Source organism: Varroa jacobsoni, unplaced genomic scaffold, assembly GCF_002532875.2.
Source record: "Varroa jacobsoni isolate VJ856 unplaced genomic scaffold, vjacob_1.0 scaffold_466, whole genome shotgun sequence".
NCBI classification, from domain to species: Eukaryota; Metazoa; Arthropoda; class Arachnida; order Mesostigmata; family Varroidae; genus Varroa; species Varroa jacobsoni.
This window is the reverse complement of record NW_019213368.1, coordinates 432384-451712: the sequence shown is the minus strand read 5'-3', so window position 1 is coordinate 451712 and position 19329 is coordinate 432384. Positions and strand designations below refer to the sequence as shown.

At 42.0% G+C, this 19329-nt stretch overlaps 1 protein-coding gene across 1 annotated transcript in view; it reads right to left on the bottom strand.

Moving 5' to 3' along the window:
* Positions 1-9797: 9797 nt before the first annotated feature.
* Positions 9798-19329, bottom strand: part of LOC111260672 (uncharacterized) — a 74003-nt gene continuing 64471 nt past the window's right edge. Inside the window, exons 24-26 of the mRNA XM_086968422.1 lie at positions 16909-17486; positions 12571-12668; positions 9798-9941 (exon numbers count right to left, since the gene is read on the bottom strand). Coding sequence (XP_086824548.1) covers positions 9798-9941; positions 12571-12668; positions 16909-17486 — 820 coding nt within the window. The remainder of the gene's footprint in view (positions 9942-12570; positions 12669-16908; positions 17487-19329) is intronic.

The following is a 19329-nucleotide window of genomic DNA, read 5'->3' as shown; positions in this document are numbered from 1 at the left end:
CATAGATATGTAGAACGTGCGGTAGAAAAGCAAGCGATCAGCCAGCTTCCGATAGCTGTATCTTAGCAGATGGGGCTGCATGGTATATCTTCATAGCCTCAGATTTTATAGAAGAAGCTAAAATTAATCGAGACTACACAATTTTTGGGGGAGACGGAGGAGCTATCGTTCGCCCCCAACATGCCAACTTAGTGTTGCCCAGGTCGCTTTGTCGGTCACGGTCCACTGTTTACCTTCTCCAACTCCTTACCTTCGACTCTGCCTCATAGTTATGCTGTAAAAGAATATAGGAAACGTTTGTTGGTAGGCTCATAGGGAGAATATCGTAGGTGTACTATGTTAAGAGAAAAGGGGAGAAACAGAAAAGAAAACGGACGTGTTCTGCACAGCTTGCACCTGTCTTCCCATGGCACCCGGAACCAGGCTCACATTAGAGCCTCGCTTCTTTCAAATATATGCGAGCAGCGGTTAATATAGTCGACAGGACAGCACAGCCCTTTGAGGAACAAGCGGCTCGGAAGTTAACATTTATAGCAAGAAACAAGGGCACTGGAAGTGAACAGCGTAAGAAGTGGCGTCAGGGGCGTCTCTCCACTACGAAACTTCCTCTCTAAAGCGATACCCTCACAGGGAGTGAACGGAGTCGCTATGCTGAAGCCAAACAGCATGCTCTAGGGCTCTTCCTGCTGCCAATCGTTCGTTATCATGTAAGGCTCGTCTGTGGTAGAAAATGTCTAAATAGTAGAGGAAAGAGAACAAGAAACTCCTGTCTTAGCTGTTAACCAGTCGGGTACCTGCTACTGCGGTGTTGATAAGGGCAAATTCAATAGCAGAGGGCGAGAGAGGAAAGGCAAAAGGACGATAGGAACTGAAAAGAACAATCTACGGGTACGTTGGGCGAGTACAAGTTTCTGGGCTCATGGTTCCTATCGAAGGTGAGAGCCCAATCTTTTCCTTATTCTGCTTGGCGGCGGTGAAAGTTGAAGAAGCACAAAAACTCAACAAAAGAAAGAAGGATGCAAAAGAAGGTAAGGATGAGAAACGGGAAGACAAGGACAATCCAAATAGAAGTCGACCAATCGGCTCGTTCCTCACTGATTGATTCGAATGGTGAACAGGTATGTCGTACACGGACTTGGTGTTTATCTCGTGGGTAGTAATGACTTTATAACAGCCCTCAAAAACTCTCAAAGAAGAGCTCCTAGTCCGGCCTCTCTCCGACGTGACTTATACCTGTGCGGCTTGTTGTAGATGCTTGCAAAGGGGATATCTCACCCGAGTCAACCAGTACAAAGGCAATGGAATTGTAGGCCCATTGTGGTTGTCTATTGAAGTAAAAAAAAAAAGGACCAGTAGCTAGCAGCTTTGTCGGAGCCTTGAGTGGCTCGGAGATTAATCCACACACAATGATCTCCTTGCTGCCTTAGGCGTTGATAGACACGACTGCTGCTTTGAAGGCTGAGAGAGACAGACCAATGGGGCTGTTTGCCCTTTTTCTACGGCGGAACAAGGAAATAAAAAAAAGACTTAAAAAAAAACTAGAAATGAAGAGCTAGAACGCAAATGCTGAAAGCAGTATAGGCATCTAGAGGGAGAAATGAAAAAAATAGTATCATAATATAAAAGAAAATAGGAGGGACAGAGAGAAAACAAGAGAAAGACGAGAAATTTGAGCCGCTCAATGGAAATGTCGACTGCCCCTTCTCGCCACCGGTGACGCCTCTATGAAGACAGCGTGAAGATGAAAAACACGACCACTTAAAGAAGATGGTCATAAATCGTAGGGCACAGGCTGGCAGTGAAGTTCACCCTCATTAGGTTCAGGACAGTTAATCTCGCATTCTTATTAAGACTATCGGTCACGACTCTAATACTCTTCGCTAGCCCAGTACGTGTATACTTCTACCACTGATGTACGAAGAGGCTTGCTAATTTTAAGGCTGGTATTCATCGAACAGTTCTCGCCACAATCGATGAGGTCCTCGTTAGACTGCGGCCAATAGTTCGATAGCATGGTGGAATACGCCTAAACGTTGACGTCGACCTAGCGTGTAGACCAGGATTGATAGCAACAATAAAAGCGAGGCCGACGACGGCGAAAGCAGAGACACCATACAGTTGCTGTGGCTGCCAGCGCTTCTGTCCTACACGCTGTTGGCCGTTAATCACTGGTCCACATACACTGATGCTATTCTTTCTTTTCTATGATCCCTTTGACATTTTTTAGTTCCCGACGTCAGGTGGTCAGTCGACATCTTTGTGCGATTTCCTTTTACTGCTGCGTGCTATTTCTGCCAGTTGTAATTCTGCATATAGATCGCACAGATCCTTCGCCATTTTTCAAAACACCTGCGCATAAGACTAGCTAGTAAGAAATATGATATAGAAGGGTATTAGCTAGAAAGCGTGCTCTATAGGGCTTAGAAAGACTTATGTTCTGTGACGACGGCTTTGAAAGTGACTGATAGATTAAGCTAGAAATAATCGAGTTGCTTGAGCTGCTATTGCTTCTTCTTAAAATTTTTTAAGATTATAATATTAGCAGACGATATCACATCATTATATAGAAGAAAGCTGAGCGGGGATTTTTGAAAATTCGTGGATACAGTGCAGTCTGATCTATGATGTTTAAAATCATTAACAATTTAAATCAACCGAATCTGATCGCCAGAGATCGTGGTAATTTAATGGAATTATAAAAATATAGAATAGCACACGTAGTCTTTTGATTATTAGCCTGTTTTCACCTCTCGGCTTGAAGTCCCAAGTAAAGCTAGTTTCAATTAATCAAATCCTCGGTATCATTCGCCTTCATCATCCTTGCCCAGTCATCCTTGCCCAGGATACGTTTTCCTTGTCTTTTTTTTTCGCTTCCAATTTAGTATTACCGCGCATTTAAGGATTTGAAACTTGCATAAATGCCTCTGTGTGTAGATGCTGTCTTAGGAAAAAGATCTCATGTGTAAAAAATTTGTGTACGAATGGTCGGATTCGAACCGACGATTTACGCAAAACTGATTTACGGTACCGCCCAATCCATCATCGAGACTAGAATTTTACGCAGAGCAACGTCACGCAAGTTGCTACTGGAATGATTTTCACGCTCACTAGTAGAATACTTTTAGCATAGTATGCAGATTCTATCACCGTTTCCTGCATATCTAGTTTGAACGTGGTGTCTGTCTTAGAACGACTGCGAGAATAGCCTAACCTCAGCATGATTCTGCTTCATATCATAACTTATTTCTAACATGACCATAGCAAATATGGTCATTTCATTTGATAAAAGAATGACTTATGTGTGCAGAGCCATCTGCACTGCGAAACGAGTTACTTTCAATCATTTGGCCAAAAAAAGACACAACGGACATGTGTGCAGTAGTGAGTAGTTGATTTTATAGGCTTTAATAATTTTTCAAGAGGAAGCAGTTTAAAAACAGGGTAACTTATGCAAGTAGAACACAAAATCAGGTGTCGTAACATCAGCACAACTTTTCCCAACTTATTAATTAAGTTCTTATATATATATAAATTATATATAAAAAAATAAAATATTCTTAACTGACGTTCAGTTCTTCTGCAAGCAGCAGCATACGCCACATACGAAATAAAATGAATCAACTGTGAATAATTTCAGCACTTTTTAATGTATGCAATACGTTCATTTCTATCCGCTATTGCAGTGCTATGAAAGCATGACACTCCGTCTCCTACTAGTCCCTCTGTGTTTGGCCGATTTTGTACCGAATTCTAAGTTCAGAAAAACCAATCATCTCATCTCTAAATAATTATTTGCGGCCCCTAGGGCAAAAAATTAGTCACGACACAAGCATCTCTGAAGTGCGTGCCCAATGATTGCATTTTTGTTCGAGGTACGTAGCGTAAATTCTCTGAAAATTTGACCCTTTCGTGCAACATTATTTGCTACGTCATATTAAGCAAAATCTAGATTCTTTACGCTGTGAGTATTTTACGAAAATTTTAGATTCGCCTAAGCCTCCTAATTTTGTCCCAAATGGATTTCATTGCTACGTAGAAATTAAAAACGCGGGCGTCAGCTGACGTCAGGCGCTGCTAAATCGGCGTTAGTAGCACGAGCCGGGGTAGACGACCCACACAGAAGTTAATTAACAGGCGAAATAATCTAAATAACAATGGCATCGTATATCGCTGCCATACATAGCCGCTGCCCTCACTATAGCCAGGACGACAGCAGGACGCAGTGCTTATTATATGAATATACATCGAACAGCCACCTAGATTAAATTCCTAAGCTATACCAGCAGTAGGAGAGGATTATAGTATTGGTACTTTGTGGTAGTTTATGTGCCTGCGAGTACCTGCTTAAGGCATATAGCAAGCAAGCAAAGGCATGATCTGGTGACAATGTAACGTTGATCCAACTCGCTCCTCCAACCCGTATTACTTATAGCCGCTACGATTTGCAAAAAGGAGTCGCCGGTCGCGACGAAATCGTGTACAGAAACGGCATAGATCACCTGTATGGTATGCTGCACCACGTAAAACTACATGAAAGCCAGATTACTTCAACGCTGAGTAAGATTGTCTTTACGTTACCTTATGTCGTGTGGCTTGGCCTTAAATGCGAACAATGTTTTTTGTATGTTTGAGAATGAAGAACGCCATAGAGTTCGTAGGGTGACAGGATGTACAAGGAATCATTTACTGCCAACTGCAGTTATTCAATTATGACGACAATAAAGGAGAGTCTGCCAAACCCATCATCTGTTACACAGCCGAGCCTAAAAAGAAGAAAATAAAAACTCTTATTTTCTACTCGATACGCCGCCGTTTGTTTTGTGCCCATTTAGTTTTCGCGTTGCCCACGTCCGCTCCTCGTCACTTTTCGATTGTTCAGTTTGCTTTTAAATCTCCGATTTTCGTTCGCTAAACGAAAGACCCATCGAGATGGGGGATCGGGCCATGGAGAAACCCACTCACAAAAAGGTAAGTACAGCTTGAGAGGGCGCGCACGTATTGCACGGACACAGACATTCCAAACAGATACAGACAGAATATGCGCCAGGCAAACTCAATCCCCGTGGATACGCACAAGGTAAAATACTTGGTAAATGTGCGACAAACAGCTTCAAACTCAGGTTGATTGGGCTAAGGCAATGTTGTGTCGAAGGCCGCACCCTGCGTTACCTGCCGGACCGATATGAGTCTCTCGATTGCTGTTAATCTATTACAGAGGAGCTTCTAAGCAGCTGAAACGTGACCGTCTTGAAGTCAGAGACGCGCTTTTCTTTTCACTGCTGCCAATGCTGGCTCCTGGAGTTACGTTAGTTGCTAGCGGCACTGTGTCACGGAGCACCCTGCTGGTGCTGCTTAATTGGTGAGCCATTTAAATATCTTGCGGCAATCATTCCTTTTTGTCTAGTCTCATAGAACCGCGGTTTTGCTATGATTTTTCCATTACTTCGCAGTTGCTCTCTCGACTCGGTGTGGAACCTGCGATAATGACGTCAGTGTGGCATAGATCTGATCGCCCAGGTGGCAGCTGACCACTAATCTCTTATACGGTGTCAAAAACTTGTTAGGACTCCACAATCGCTCGAGAATCGGTAAGAAATCAGCAGAGAAGAAGACTTTCGCAAGCTTAGAGTCAGCGGTTTCCTGCCAATAATAATAAGACTCCCAACGTTGGCATTAAAAAGCCTCAGACGAAAGAAGGAGCAGTCGTTCCTCAGTGTTTTCCTGCTTTAAATGCCCCTTGATCTGGAAAATTTTCCAGCTGTAAAAAAACTTCCACAGTCCGACGACGAGGACGGCGCCTGATTTTCTGGCACTACGGTCGACTTAAACGGCTGACTGTTCGCATGCACTGTACCACACAACCGAGTAACAGACAGATCGAGGAATTTAGCAAGTGATGCCTCCATAGGGTGTTTTGACGCATATGTTTTGATGCATAGTACTATTGTACACAGACTCAGAGTAGAGATAAAACCGACACCCACAATAGCACTGATAAAAGCCTGGGATCGTCGACGCGTGGGTTTCATCTCGCCACTGCTGGCCGTGACAAACGCGCCAAGGCCAGATCGGAAGACATAAAAAGGAGGCTGTAGCAGACTCAGGGGCGGCGGCACGTGCGTGATGCCCTTTTAAACATGTGCAAGAAACGAAAAAAAAAAGATGTACAGCCACAAAAGCCCGCTGCAGCAGCACAAATAGTGTAGTATTTCCCGATAAGCTCCGTAGCGCGCCCTGTCTATGGTATGTCTGCACAGGTTTTTGGGTGTATACTGTTCCCCTGTAATAGTAGGTTGTTGTAACTTGTTGATATCCTAACATATGTATGCATTGGGGCTGTGAACCAGTGCATACATAGATGAGCAATTTTAACAAAGAACGCATGAAGTTTTCTTAACGTTTGGCGTTAATTTATTAGTGATCTGTAAAACATAGCTTGAATCTAAATAAAAACATGTCTTCGCTGATCGCGTTCAAGCGATAGCTTTTCCTATTTTATCTCATATGAATTGATGGAAACCAATATTTCTACGGGTCGTCAAATAACGAAATTATCTAATGATTACTGTTAAAACTGTCGATATGTGAAATTAATCGATCGCCCGTTCCAAAGGCGGACAGAGCGATTAATGACAGAAATTCTAATGGAATGCTTTACTTTTTTGTACCATAGAGTCCTCATTACAGGTATGACGTCGCTTTCAGTTTCTCGCAATGAACGATCTTTACGTAGTATACCTGTCTATTTCGTATAGCTATAAAGCTGACATATACTGTATTACTTGGGGCCTATTCCTGGGTCATGCAGCTTAACTGACTATGTTACCTGGTTGGTTCGTATGATTTAACGCACATGCTAACGCTAATTAAGGATGTTTGCCTTACAATATATGAGAATTTGAAATCAAAGAATTGTTAAGGCTATAGGTAGGTACAATACTTCGGATGGTGGCAGCTGAATGGGACGTAAAAAGTTACCGTGTAGGTGCCTAGAATGTATTCAACGTGACACCTTTACGCATCGTAGCAGCTTATGGCCAGATTTTACGAGCACTTAGATCGAGCACAAAATGACGATATGACGTCGTGAAACGAGTCTCATTGGATTGGGCACATAAAGCGTTAATCTTAGGAGCTCCTTGTCTGGAAGAAGGGGTGATTCTAAGGAGCTGAAGCTTGGTAAAGCGATACCAAATATCAAAAACTTTTAAAATATTGAGGAAACATTAAAATGCAAGCTGGACAGACCTCTATTTTGCCCATATACTGCGCGACCATCGCCACTCTGTCCTATGACTGACTATACTAGGCTGCCAACACAGTTGGCCTAGACGTCAGCCGGTGTCAGTCAAAAACCGCTAAGCTAACACAGCTACTCCGTGTCCTTTCTTTCTTTTTTTAACCTTGAAATTACCGGACCTTGAGCGGGAGAGCCCTTTACCAGCGTCTTAAGGTGTCTGGAGCTTTTGAGGTTTTTTCGAATCCAATTGAACTCTTTTTCCAAGCCTAGCTTGCTATCCAGCAGCTATAATGCTGCATGCCTAGCTAAAAGGAAACGTCTACAGTGGGTTCTTTCAAACGCTCGATCGCACGTCTGCTCTTGTCGCTATGAAGCAAGGCATGTAGGCGTCAGTGACCTTGCTGAAGGATCTATTGTTCAAAGCGGCCGACAATAACCGTTTAGCACATAGTAACGTATAGGTCCTTCCTTTTCTTCTTTTTTTTTCACCGTCCCAGTTATGAGCATTGTTGCTGTGTCGATGGTGGGTTTCGGACCTGAGACTTCGAGCGGGAAATCCAACGGTAACGGAAGGATACCGAAAATACAGGAACAGTTTATTTAAGACTTACTGCTTGCTGTCGCTGATGGAAGCGTCGAACGCCAACAGTGAAAATCTCCGGTCCAGCTAACCTAGAATTTGTCGTACGGATGAGTTGCTGGATTGTATCTTGTCATGTAAAAAGACAGCAGGTAAAAGGCATGGATGTGAGTTGGACATGCACCGTGGGTTTTGTAGAACCAAGCACAACATCATTGATGCCTGTCGTTGTGCAGACTTCTGCTGGCTTTGGCGAACGCTGCCAACCGTTCGGATACAATGTTGTAACAAATTATGGATCTGCGACGCTTTGAAGTACCTATTCCTCGTTTGGCACGTAAGGCTGCGTAGACTTCAAATTTTCCTCATTTGTTTGGAACTGCTGAAGCATGGCTGGCATCAGGCGAGCAAGAAAATTTGATGGGTCGCCAAAACTTATGCAATTTGTAGGAATCTACGCACGGATTTTCAACGTGTCTCAAAAGAGATCGATCAACACTGTGTATCAACTTACTATTTTAGTCAACGAAACTGTTCGAAACATAAGAATCATCGGTTTTTGTTCCACTTAGCCAACACTTGCCAGTGTATAGTACAAAAGCACGCGAAATTCAATAATTAGATACTATTGGTTGATAATAACAATAATTAAGTGCTACCGATTGATTATAGAATACAGTGTTGTTTGTTTTTCATTCATATTTTGGTATATATATGCATATATAACAATGTAAGTGTCCAGATTCGATACATATCGTGATCGAAAATTGTGCCTAAGCGTGCATTTAGTTAGAGTTCATCGTAGGGAAACTACCACAAAGGTACCTCCATGAAGTACATTTTTCAGTTATTCTACTTTAGAAGCCTTTACCGAAACATTAGCGACTATAGAACAAAAAGTTAAAATACATTATGGCAATAGAATTCAACTCTAGAGAAGCGTAACTCTCTAGAAAAAATAGGTAACGATAAATGCTCGTCCCATTTTATCTCACGGGGCGAGTAAAACAAAGGTTTAGCCCGTATAACCCCCCGAAGCCCAAGAAATTTAAAATTAAATAAAGTGAAAAATTATTAAAAATCTCGAGGAGGAAACAAAAATGAACTGTCTTAATTGTTAAAAAAAAATGTAATCCGTTTCAATAAAATTACTTTTTAAGTTGAACACGCGCAGGTAATCCAATATTGATTAGATAATAGCTCAATGAGTGACGTGTTTGCGAAACAATCCTAGGAATACGTGAGGTTATCTAGATTCAAATCTAGGCGTGGACACACGTTAGCATTTCATACTACAGGATACCAGCTATCAAAAGAAATGTCTAAGTATCGGACGTTAAACATGAAATTTAACTGGTTCTTGCGCACAAATCTAACGTGGCAGAAACCTACCAGGTAATCGGTGTCGTTCGTCTGAGTCTACTATTTAGCTATGCGAACACCGTAGGCCACTGTATGTAATACAGGAGCAAGTGTGCCATCCAGTACTTCGACATCCATACTTTCACCTGTTGCTGATAGCGGTCCGTAGCGAACAAGAAGGCAGTTTGCCGCACGTATTATCCTCATAGGTCAAGAGCATTGCAGGCGCGAAACGTTGCGTTGAAAACGGCGTTTTCAAGCTTGACGAGGCCACGGCCAACCCTACGGCGGTTTAGATGGCTGCCCTCACGAGTACCGGGGTATTCACACAGAACATGTGCTAGTGATACCGAGAGTATAGTATGTCGTTGGCATTGTGGTCGTTTTCAGAAGTCCTGAGCCGGAGCACGTCAGCTGGATTGGCTGACAGGTCGGCTATCAGTCAATGGCAATCTTGCTGAAAATTAGTTAGGATATATCCTGTCGGCACTGATGCATTCGTAATGAGGCAGGCTAATTTGTTGTTGTTAAACAGCCCGACAGACACTATGCACCGTTGGAAACAGGGCCGTCATTAATATCCAGGCCGCACCAAACTGCACCGCAGTCAAGCTATTAGGCGTCTTGGAAAGCGACTTCAGTTAACATCGTTCCGCAAAGCAGTGAAGGTATAAAGTTGGCCAATGTTCGTAGTTGCGCCTGATTCCGCGAGTCGGATTGCATCCGCGCACGTTCGAGCCGAGATCCGAGTACCTCCAACTGCATAATATCCCGACACTATAGCGTACATATGTACTTATATTAAACGGCTCTTCACCTCGGACCGTGTTTTTCAGGGACGATTCGGTTTATTTGCTGAGGGTTATGACATGTACAGAATAACTTCGAGTGAATTTCTATGTTCACTCGTAAAGCAAATGTGGTTTTCCAAATCCTGTTCCTAAACTGAGACAACACGAATTTAACAGTAAAAAAATTGTAAGAGCATTGCATATTGAGCTATTGTAGTTACGCATATCATTGTTTATATCGTAGTTAATAAAGCAATTCATAAACAATTACGCTTAAATCATCTTGGTATGATCGCGGTATATTTTTAGCAGCACTTTATGTCCATTATTGAAATGAACTAATTTTAAAAAATGTTAGGCTCAAAGACATCACGCTATAGCTAGAGGTAGTCTAGCGGTGGCATCTCTTCAAGGGGCATCCGACGGCAATCAAATGCAACGCGGCATAGAAATACGCTAATAAGCTTGGCGTAATAACAGGAGATAGACGTGTGTTTGACGTATTTTTCAGTTCCACCGATCTATGGAGAAGGCCGTTCCTGTAGTTTCCTCTGAATTATGCTGGCTTTAAACATCACAGCAGCGTCAACTTATCAACTACTTCAATTTCAGCGAAAGAAAAGTACATGTTCCTTTACAGTCCGATTTAAACCTTTGGGCTTTGATATTCTTGTTTTAACTGGTATGTAAAATTTGCACGAATGGATGAAACAACAGAGGCCGTCGTAGCAAAATATCTTGTCTTGGAAAGTTTCAAAAATTTACAGTGATTCTTTTGGAAGAATTATACCCGGGCATCTATCTCCTCAATGCCTGATCATCAGCATGACGTCTTTACACCACAGCGGAAATCGGAAAATTTTTTTCTATTGTCCTAAATTGCGTTTCTCTTGTCAGAGTGTTACCCGCCGCGAACGCTCAAACAGCCTATGTATACACAGACGTATCTGCATTCATTTCCTGAAAATTCAGATATATTTCTCGATGCGTCGCTTAATTCCACGGAGCGCACAATGGCTGACGCGGAGATACCAACTACCAGAGCTATGCATGCTCGTTGTACTGGTGATTGGTGATGTGAAACCAGTTCCATATCAATAACACGGATAGTGAAACGATGTAATATGGGCCTCGTGTTCGAATGATGATGACGACGCTTCAAAAACGAGTGACGGTTTTGTTATTAAGTACAGCTGTAAAAGCATCTGTATTCAGACTCGCTCCCACTGTACTCCCGCTGTACCCACACCGATTTTATTTTTTCTGCCTCAAGCATATGACATCCTTCGATATTTTACGGTACCTTTCCTGAATGGTAAGATCGAAGAACTTCTTTTTCGAAGACAACCTTTGTTACTACAACCTACTTTGCCTGTTTAACATGTTGAATAAGCACGGATGCACACGCGACTTCGAATGACAACTAGTCAAACTCGCCTTCATTCGTAGAAATTGTGGAACGCGGTTAAGCATTCTTACGTCACCAAAATAGTTAAAATCTTCGAGATCCATTACGCCATACTTCAAGTTGCTAGAGTAAAGCAAAAAAAAAGTTTACGCACTCCGTAATCCTTGGAGTACGTAATATAAGTGCGGACTCCATCGAGGTATCCTTCAAAATCGACGTCTGTTAAGAAAACGTTATAGCTCATTGTAACTTGTATGAACAATTGATGTTTAATGGGCACACACAAAGTGTTAACACGCACCAAGTCCACCATAAGTTCACCACCTATCACCCACCAGATTTCGTAAGCACATAGAGCAGAGATGAGGCATAGTGAATATACGAAAACATGAACACTTCGATACGTATTGCAACAAAAAGATTACGCCCGGATCACTTATCATGCCATCGTACCACAAAGCAGTCCTTCTATATACAATCATATATGCCCGCCCAATGGACACTGTAATGTTGTTTCCCCAAGTGCTATTTCTCGTCTCGACTGGCCATATTCTCGTCCCATATTGGCCAGCCTAGACGAGAAGTAGCCTCTAGGCCTCAGCTGGATCCTAATGTGTAAATCATGTAGTCGTGATCATTGACCTCGAATATTAAGATTGCTACAGAGATGAAGTGACTCGCAATCGAACTAAAGCTCCGGGATATGAACGGGTAGAGGCCTATTGTGCAAACATGATGTGATTATTTTCTTTATTACTATTAGTTGTCGCACGCTGTTGATAAGAGCCATTTGGCCATAAGTCCTTAGCGGCCTTATGTGTATTGTCACATATACGTATCTAAAAATCTCTATAGTATACAAATCTAATCACTTGAACTTTTAGCTAACAAAAAAAATGTCATCAAATGCCTGAAACGAAGAAAATGTTCCATGCGAAAAACATGCCCTGCAAAAGCATGCAAAAACCTATATATAGGTCCGTGGGGGAAGGTACTGAAATGCAGCAGAGAATGAATGCCGCAACGTAGTATAATGCCAACGAGGTGAGCTTGGCGACGAAAGTGTCGTATACATCGACGAGCAGTAAATATCGGAAACTTCAATATCCATTATTAATATTCCTAATTCTATGCCCAGAAACCTTCCCCCGCGGTTCTTGACGCAAGGTGTCCATAGAGCTGTACTCACGTCGGCCGATATCTGAGAGACGATCTTGTTGAAGGCGCCTAGCCATCTGAGTTTTGCCCTCGACATTGTTGCAGGGTCGGGCTCCACGACCTGGAGCCCTACTCGTATAATAGTCCATTGTTGGGTTTGTCGAATCGGCACGTGACACATTGAACAAATTAATATACGCATACGATGACGATTGCACAAGAATAGTCATATGGGTTTGGCCACACAATCCCATATGGGTTTCAAGATGAAGTGTAGAGTAAATTTGTCCACCGTAATTTTTCACAAATCATTTTGAGTTTGTTGTCAATACGTTTAATCACCGACACACAGAATGTTATCAAGATATGACACAATCAACAGTGTAGGAAATTTCCGTCCAGGCGAGTGCACGGAAGAGACCATAGTGTTGTAACATGTTCACGTTTCGAAGCGGCGACAGTATATCGTATAATGATGTGATTGACATCATTGAATTTGTAAAAAAAATAAAACACAAGTATGTTAGCCCGTCCATAGAAGTGGCCTATTTCTTTGTGAATAAAGAGTCCAAGAGCGATACTTTTCCATCTATGAGATGCTGTCGATGTAGGTCTAGATGGTCCTTAATATTTAGAAAGCTACTCTCGGTGTCTCTCCAGTGCGCAGTGACATCAAATTTCTATGAAATTAGCTGTCCTAGCACAACCATCTTATTCACTAATTTGTTAAAGGTTTAGGAATTATGCATAGGGTACAGTCAAGCCGGTGCCTATATATTTTTACAGACTCCACCCACCCTGTGTTCCAGGACACCGCTACAAGGAATAAAGATAAAATTTATGTACATAAAAACGCAGTACCGAATATGAAAGGATAATTCCAGGACCAACTAGAAAATATAGCTTTCCGCTAGTTTACAGACAGTATCTCTTAGATATTTTGTCACTCGCACCTTCTAGCGTCACCTGAAGTGATCGGATCACAACATAGAAAACATTGCAAAAAGCCTTCATTGTTTCATGGTAATCTCTTCCCATTTCAAACTGAGACTTCTTCCAGTGACGCCAGGAGGGTTTGCGGTAACATTATCTTTATTCAAACCATGTACCGTCACCAGGTGATTCACCGGATGTATCGTAAATATATCGCAAATGAGGTTTCCAAGGGAAAATGACGCACAAGCAAGACGCACATAAGAAGAGAAACCGACAGAGGGATTAAGATGCACTGAATGAGGCGTCAAATAATGATACGAATAACCACCGATGGCGATTGAAGGGGTCGCAACGTGCCACGTACATCGGGTTGGTTTATTTCAAGGCATCGAGGACTTCGGTCGATGGTAACACATTGCGAGTAAAGGGCTGCTCCATTGAAAACCAAAGATTTGTTAATGAGGACTTCGAACTGTCCAATAAATTGAAAGAGAAGCGCTGTTTGATAGCTGGCTCAGATCTACTTTATCTCCATAATGTAGAACGTATGCCTGTTTCGAATATACCTAAAGTTATTAGTAAATTGAGCTAAATTAATTCAATTCAGACACGAATCTATACGAACCCAAATTAAAGCGGTTATTTTTATAAGAACAGTTTACACCGACCGCAAAAAACTTCCCAGTTCAATATACTTATACATGGAACGTGTGTGTTGTATAATAAGTTTACTTGCCAATTTTTTAGACAATGTTCGAGAACCATTATTACTAGGATCATTAATAGCCAAATTCAGAGTTCCTAACAAATAGCCATTCGTCAAAGCAATAATTCTATTTGTTTGCCATTAACCCTTATAAGTCCGTCGCTCCTGTTCTTCCTGTTACATGACTCGAGGTACATACGATATTTCCGGCGCCCAAACAGCACAGATTCGATTTGTCGGTCGTTAATAGTATATACGAACTATAATAAGAACGTATTTCAACAACGATAGGCCAAATTTGGCCGATAATCTGGTGACAGGTAGTATAGTATTATGGCGTTGCGGACAGCGGACAAAAGCTTAATGGCATACTAATAAATTTTTCGTATCAGCAGTAGGAAAAAGAGAAGCATACATTAACAGAAAGCGTACGTACACCAACGGATACATCATATTATGTCTCACGAAAAAGAAAGCATATATATATATATATATATATATATATATGTATATATATGTATAGATGAGGTACGTCATATAATCAAAGTAATGGGACATGTTAACAAGGGACGAAATACGGAAGGACAGTGTCAAGAGGCCGGAGAAAATGCACTGGGAATGTATAGGAAAGCCTAAAGGTTATAGGACAAAAACTTCCAATAGAGCTAATAAGAAAGGTTACACGGGTTCATACAAATGGTGTGGTCCTATGCTGGTTGGCTGACTGGGTTAGATTAGGCCCTTAACAATAGTTAATATAGACGAACGCCTGATGATGAGTAAATAGAATGCGCAGGTAAGGTTAGCGACACATAGTAGTTGGCTTAAGAGAAAAAAATTAGATTGTTTAAGGGTTGATGGGATATGTTAGGTGTGACAGAGTGTTGGGCAATAAGGCAGGTTGAAAGCGGAATAGGCCGTACCGCGGAGCACCGACCAGAGCAGACAACAAAATCAACGTGGGAACCAAATCCGCATTGTTACTACTAGTAATAATAATGAATAACAGGTGTTTTAGTTGTCGTTGTTACGTTCCGTATCGTATGCACATCTTCGTATACTGACTGACCTTTGTAGACGCTTTCATCATTTCAGTCGTCTATGGATCGAACCGGATTATGGTGCATTGTTATAATAAACGCAAGCTAGTAGCTGATGCCTTTCACCAACAAGGACCTGTTGACAATAGCTCGCCGTTTCGGCTGCAAACCCCTGTTCCAGTGGGATTTTGCCTACAAATTCTGCCACCTATTGACATATTGTCATTATGATTATATAATTGATAGCTGCCTCTTCTCAGCTGCACGTAGGCATGGTGCACGTATTTTTTTTTACGAAAATAGAAAAAAAACAACCTGGATTGGTACGTATAGTCGAACTCAAGATAAAAATCACGCTACGAGCTTGTTTAAAAACTTTAGTTCTGCCGACCTTATCATTCACTTCATGTAGATTTCTACGCGAATCTTGTAGCAGATGACTGACGACCAACAAAAACACCTCATCAAATTTCTAGCTTTAAACCACTAGCACTGCTTATCGTGGCAACCGTCTGTCTAGGGGGTCGTTTTTTAGCAACGCAGATCCACACAGGCCTATCCAGATGTTTATAATAATACACTCACTGAGTATTTTATTGTGCCACAATGGACATAGATGCTAGAAAAAGGATAATAATGCAAACCATCTTCGCGAGAAGAGAAAGTTGAAACAGAAACCGCAGATTTAGTTGCGCATATTAATTGGTAGAGTACATTGTTTTGGGAATATTCTAGACCTCAAGATCCACAGCTTAGCCTCTTTTCGTGGTCCACCTTCTTACTCTAAATAACAGAACACAAAAGATCATGACTTGTTAGCTGCCTTCAGAGTCAACAGGCATTTGTCCTATTAACAACATAATGTATAAAAGCTCTAGGCGTAAAACAAAATGATGGTCATCTTTGTGCAGAAGGAAGCCATGACACTTAAAAGGCAGGAGTTTGATTTAGCAGGAGAAAAGTCGACCTGTTTTACATAGTCAGAATAACAAAAAAGCTACTTTTCGGAATGCCTCATCTATCGTAAATCTGTCTGAATCGCCTTATCTACAGAAAGCTAGATATCTATTAAAAACATGACCGATACTGCGACAAACACTGGATTACCAAAAGTGCTCAATTTCTCGTCACTCACCAGTGGACAAACTCGGACACGGATTTTCAACAACCATTATTTGTCGGCGCACCATATTAAACATAAAATGATATAGTCCTGCCGTTTGCACTATGCTCCTGGCCTCCTCATTATTGCATGATTTCAGAGCTAATAAACAAATGTATGACTTGTATCATCTAATTGTACATGGATCTACTTCTAGACGCAAAGCAGTGAAGTAAGTGTGCCAATGAGCGCGCCAATTTCCACTACGCTTCCACTACTAACCACTAGCTAGCAAGGTACACTGTCGCTGTTGCGTTAACCTCGAAGCTCCGTTAGTCTTATTGCTATTGGCGTCCGCAGATGAATGATGCTTATTAACTGCGTTTAGTAAAAGCGGGAAATCGCTACGTGCTTACTACACTCTACATTACCCCACCTTCCAATCCGTACCAGCCTCTCCTTTGAACATCTAAGATCTTTACTCCAGACTTTCACAGGTCCTCACTCTAACTTTCTTGCTCCCCCTTTTTCTGTCTCAGTCGAGATCTGTCTGCTCCTGAACGGGTCTCCACATGCGGTACGTACCTTCATCCATGCCAAAGAGGGAGCAGCCGCCAGATTTGGGTCTGGCGGACTGCGCAGGCGCCGGGGTAGTCACAGAGCTGGCATTTGGGGGCGCAGCATCGTCGGCCAGTGTTACGGCCGACGCTGCCGACGCCTGGGGCGGAGACGGCGACTGGCGCGTGGGATGCTCCGGCGCGCCGCCGGTCACAGCGGTGCCAGGGCTTGGGCCGTGTCCATCGCCCATAAGATCATCACCACCTGTCGCTACTCCTGTGATTGAGGAAGTAATAGCCGCAGAGTTTTTTCGTACGGTGGGGAACGGTGACTCGTCATCGAGCATCGTCGCAGCCACGTCCCCTCCTAGATCCCTGGTGATGTCCCTGTTCGGAATCCCACCGGGCCGCCTCGATGCCGTACCTTGATCCGTCATGCCGGCATGTTCTGTTTGCTCGTAGGCCAGCTTCGCTAGCTCAAAGCTGTCCTGCGCGGTGTTATGTCCTCCGGGGCTCAGCGATCCGCTGAGCTGTGAGGATCGCCGTCGCTCGTTCCGGTGTCCTGTCACCATACGAACCGAGTATTCGGCGTCCTCCGGGATCTCGCTGAGGAAGAGACATTGTAGGGTAAAGATGATATCCGTTCAGGCAGGTATTATGTGCTTGACAGCTCATCAAGCATAAGCTCAGTGCACTTTGTTAAGGGCTTCATTAAAGTAATATACCTATTTAAGAGGATATCAAACCTGTTGAAAACAAACCTATCGTTATGGCTCATTTATTGTGATTCTTCCAAAGCTATTACGAAACGATACCTATGACGATAGCATTAGTATTTGCATTTTTATATCCGGTTCATTATTCCTTATTTTGACCATATGTTTTTACAGGAAATGGCTCGAGTACGTTCTTGCTCTTTGAGACAAGACCTAATTTCTTTTATGCAGATTGCTATCGATCAGTAAAACTGTAGTCCATTTTGCTATCGTTCAAATTTCCAAGTTCATACCAAGTTAATAATGCATTTTTCATAATGGTATTTTAAGGCTAATGGAAGTTTTACAGGTTCTCATTACTTCTAGGATGATGTGGTATATAGCAATCAATTCTCACCCCAATGGGACCCGATCGTGAACATATCCTTTTTGCCTACATTAGTTGACCGTCAGCAAAACTGAACAAACTTAAATACTGGACTATTGGCTATACTCAATTGGTCGATACCTTCGGAAGTGCGCTAAATTTGCCCTTAAAATATGTTTTTTCGTGTCCTACGACCGGTAGTTAAATACTTACATTGTTTCAGACTGCTACAGTAAGCATAAAGCGAAGTACTGCCAATTACTGTTAGAGATTCTCGATCTCCGAATCAAATGCGCGAAACCTATTGATATATACCGGATTTTGCCGGAAGGATGCAAGACTAACCCTAGTTTCCAAATCCACCATAGGAATTACGTTATTAATTCGCCATTTAGGCTTGACTTCAGATTTTTAAGATATTGATATTAGTATATCTGATAGGATAGACATCATCCCTTACGGCTAAAGTCAAGTTCCATAGTTACTAAGATAATAGCACTGCTACTCAATATCTTTGATAAAAGGGAATATAATTTTAGTCGAATTTTTCAGGTTTCTATATATATATTTACAGTACTGGATGTCCTAGCGCCCATTAATATATAGTACAGTCTATAAAGATACCCTTCTTGTTATCATTTGTGAGACAATTATAAAACAAAAATGAATTGTGAGTCTTCGACGCAATACAAAATATATAACAGCAGTTCTCGCTGTCGTTATCGAAAGGCCGAAACGAGCAAACTTATGCTGGCAAATGATTTAGAAAAAACACTGTTTCAAGGTAAGCGACCAGCCTGTCGCTTGCCTCCGACAGCACATGAGCAACATTTTGCGAGAGCCCCCATATCCTAAATGCATGAAACACAACAACTTGTAAAAGCTATGGGACTAAAATAAATGCTTTCTTTTTAACCCAGCAGCAGCCCAGCAAGTCAAATGGGAACAATTTTGGTCAACTCCATCTTGACAAAGAAGCATGCTAAAGTCAACATCTAAACAATGAACGGAAGATTTTTCCTTAATAATCTTACAGGGGCTTTCGAAACAAAAAAAGAAATGTTTAATGCGATTTTCTAGCGAAAACTGCCTTATCAGCATTGTATCACTCTTAACGTACATTATATCAACCCATAGTAAAAGTAAACTAATAGGTAGTAAACAGTTGTAGCATGAAGTACTAAGATTGGTTAGAGTAAAATGGCCAATGCTACTACGGTTTTATCGATACGCTTACGCACAGATCCCTGTATAGGTTGTAATAGCGCTATCGCTAGAGGCCTACTGCTACGCCAAATATCCAAGCCGACATGGTCACAAGTGTTAATTCCGGTTTCAGATAAAAGGCTATATTTAGACACATGAC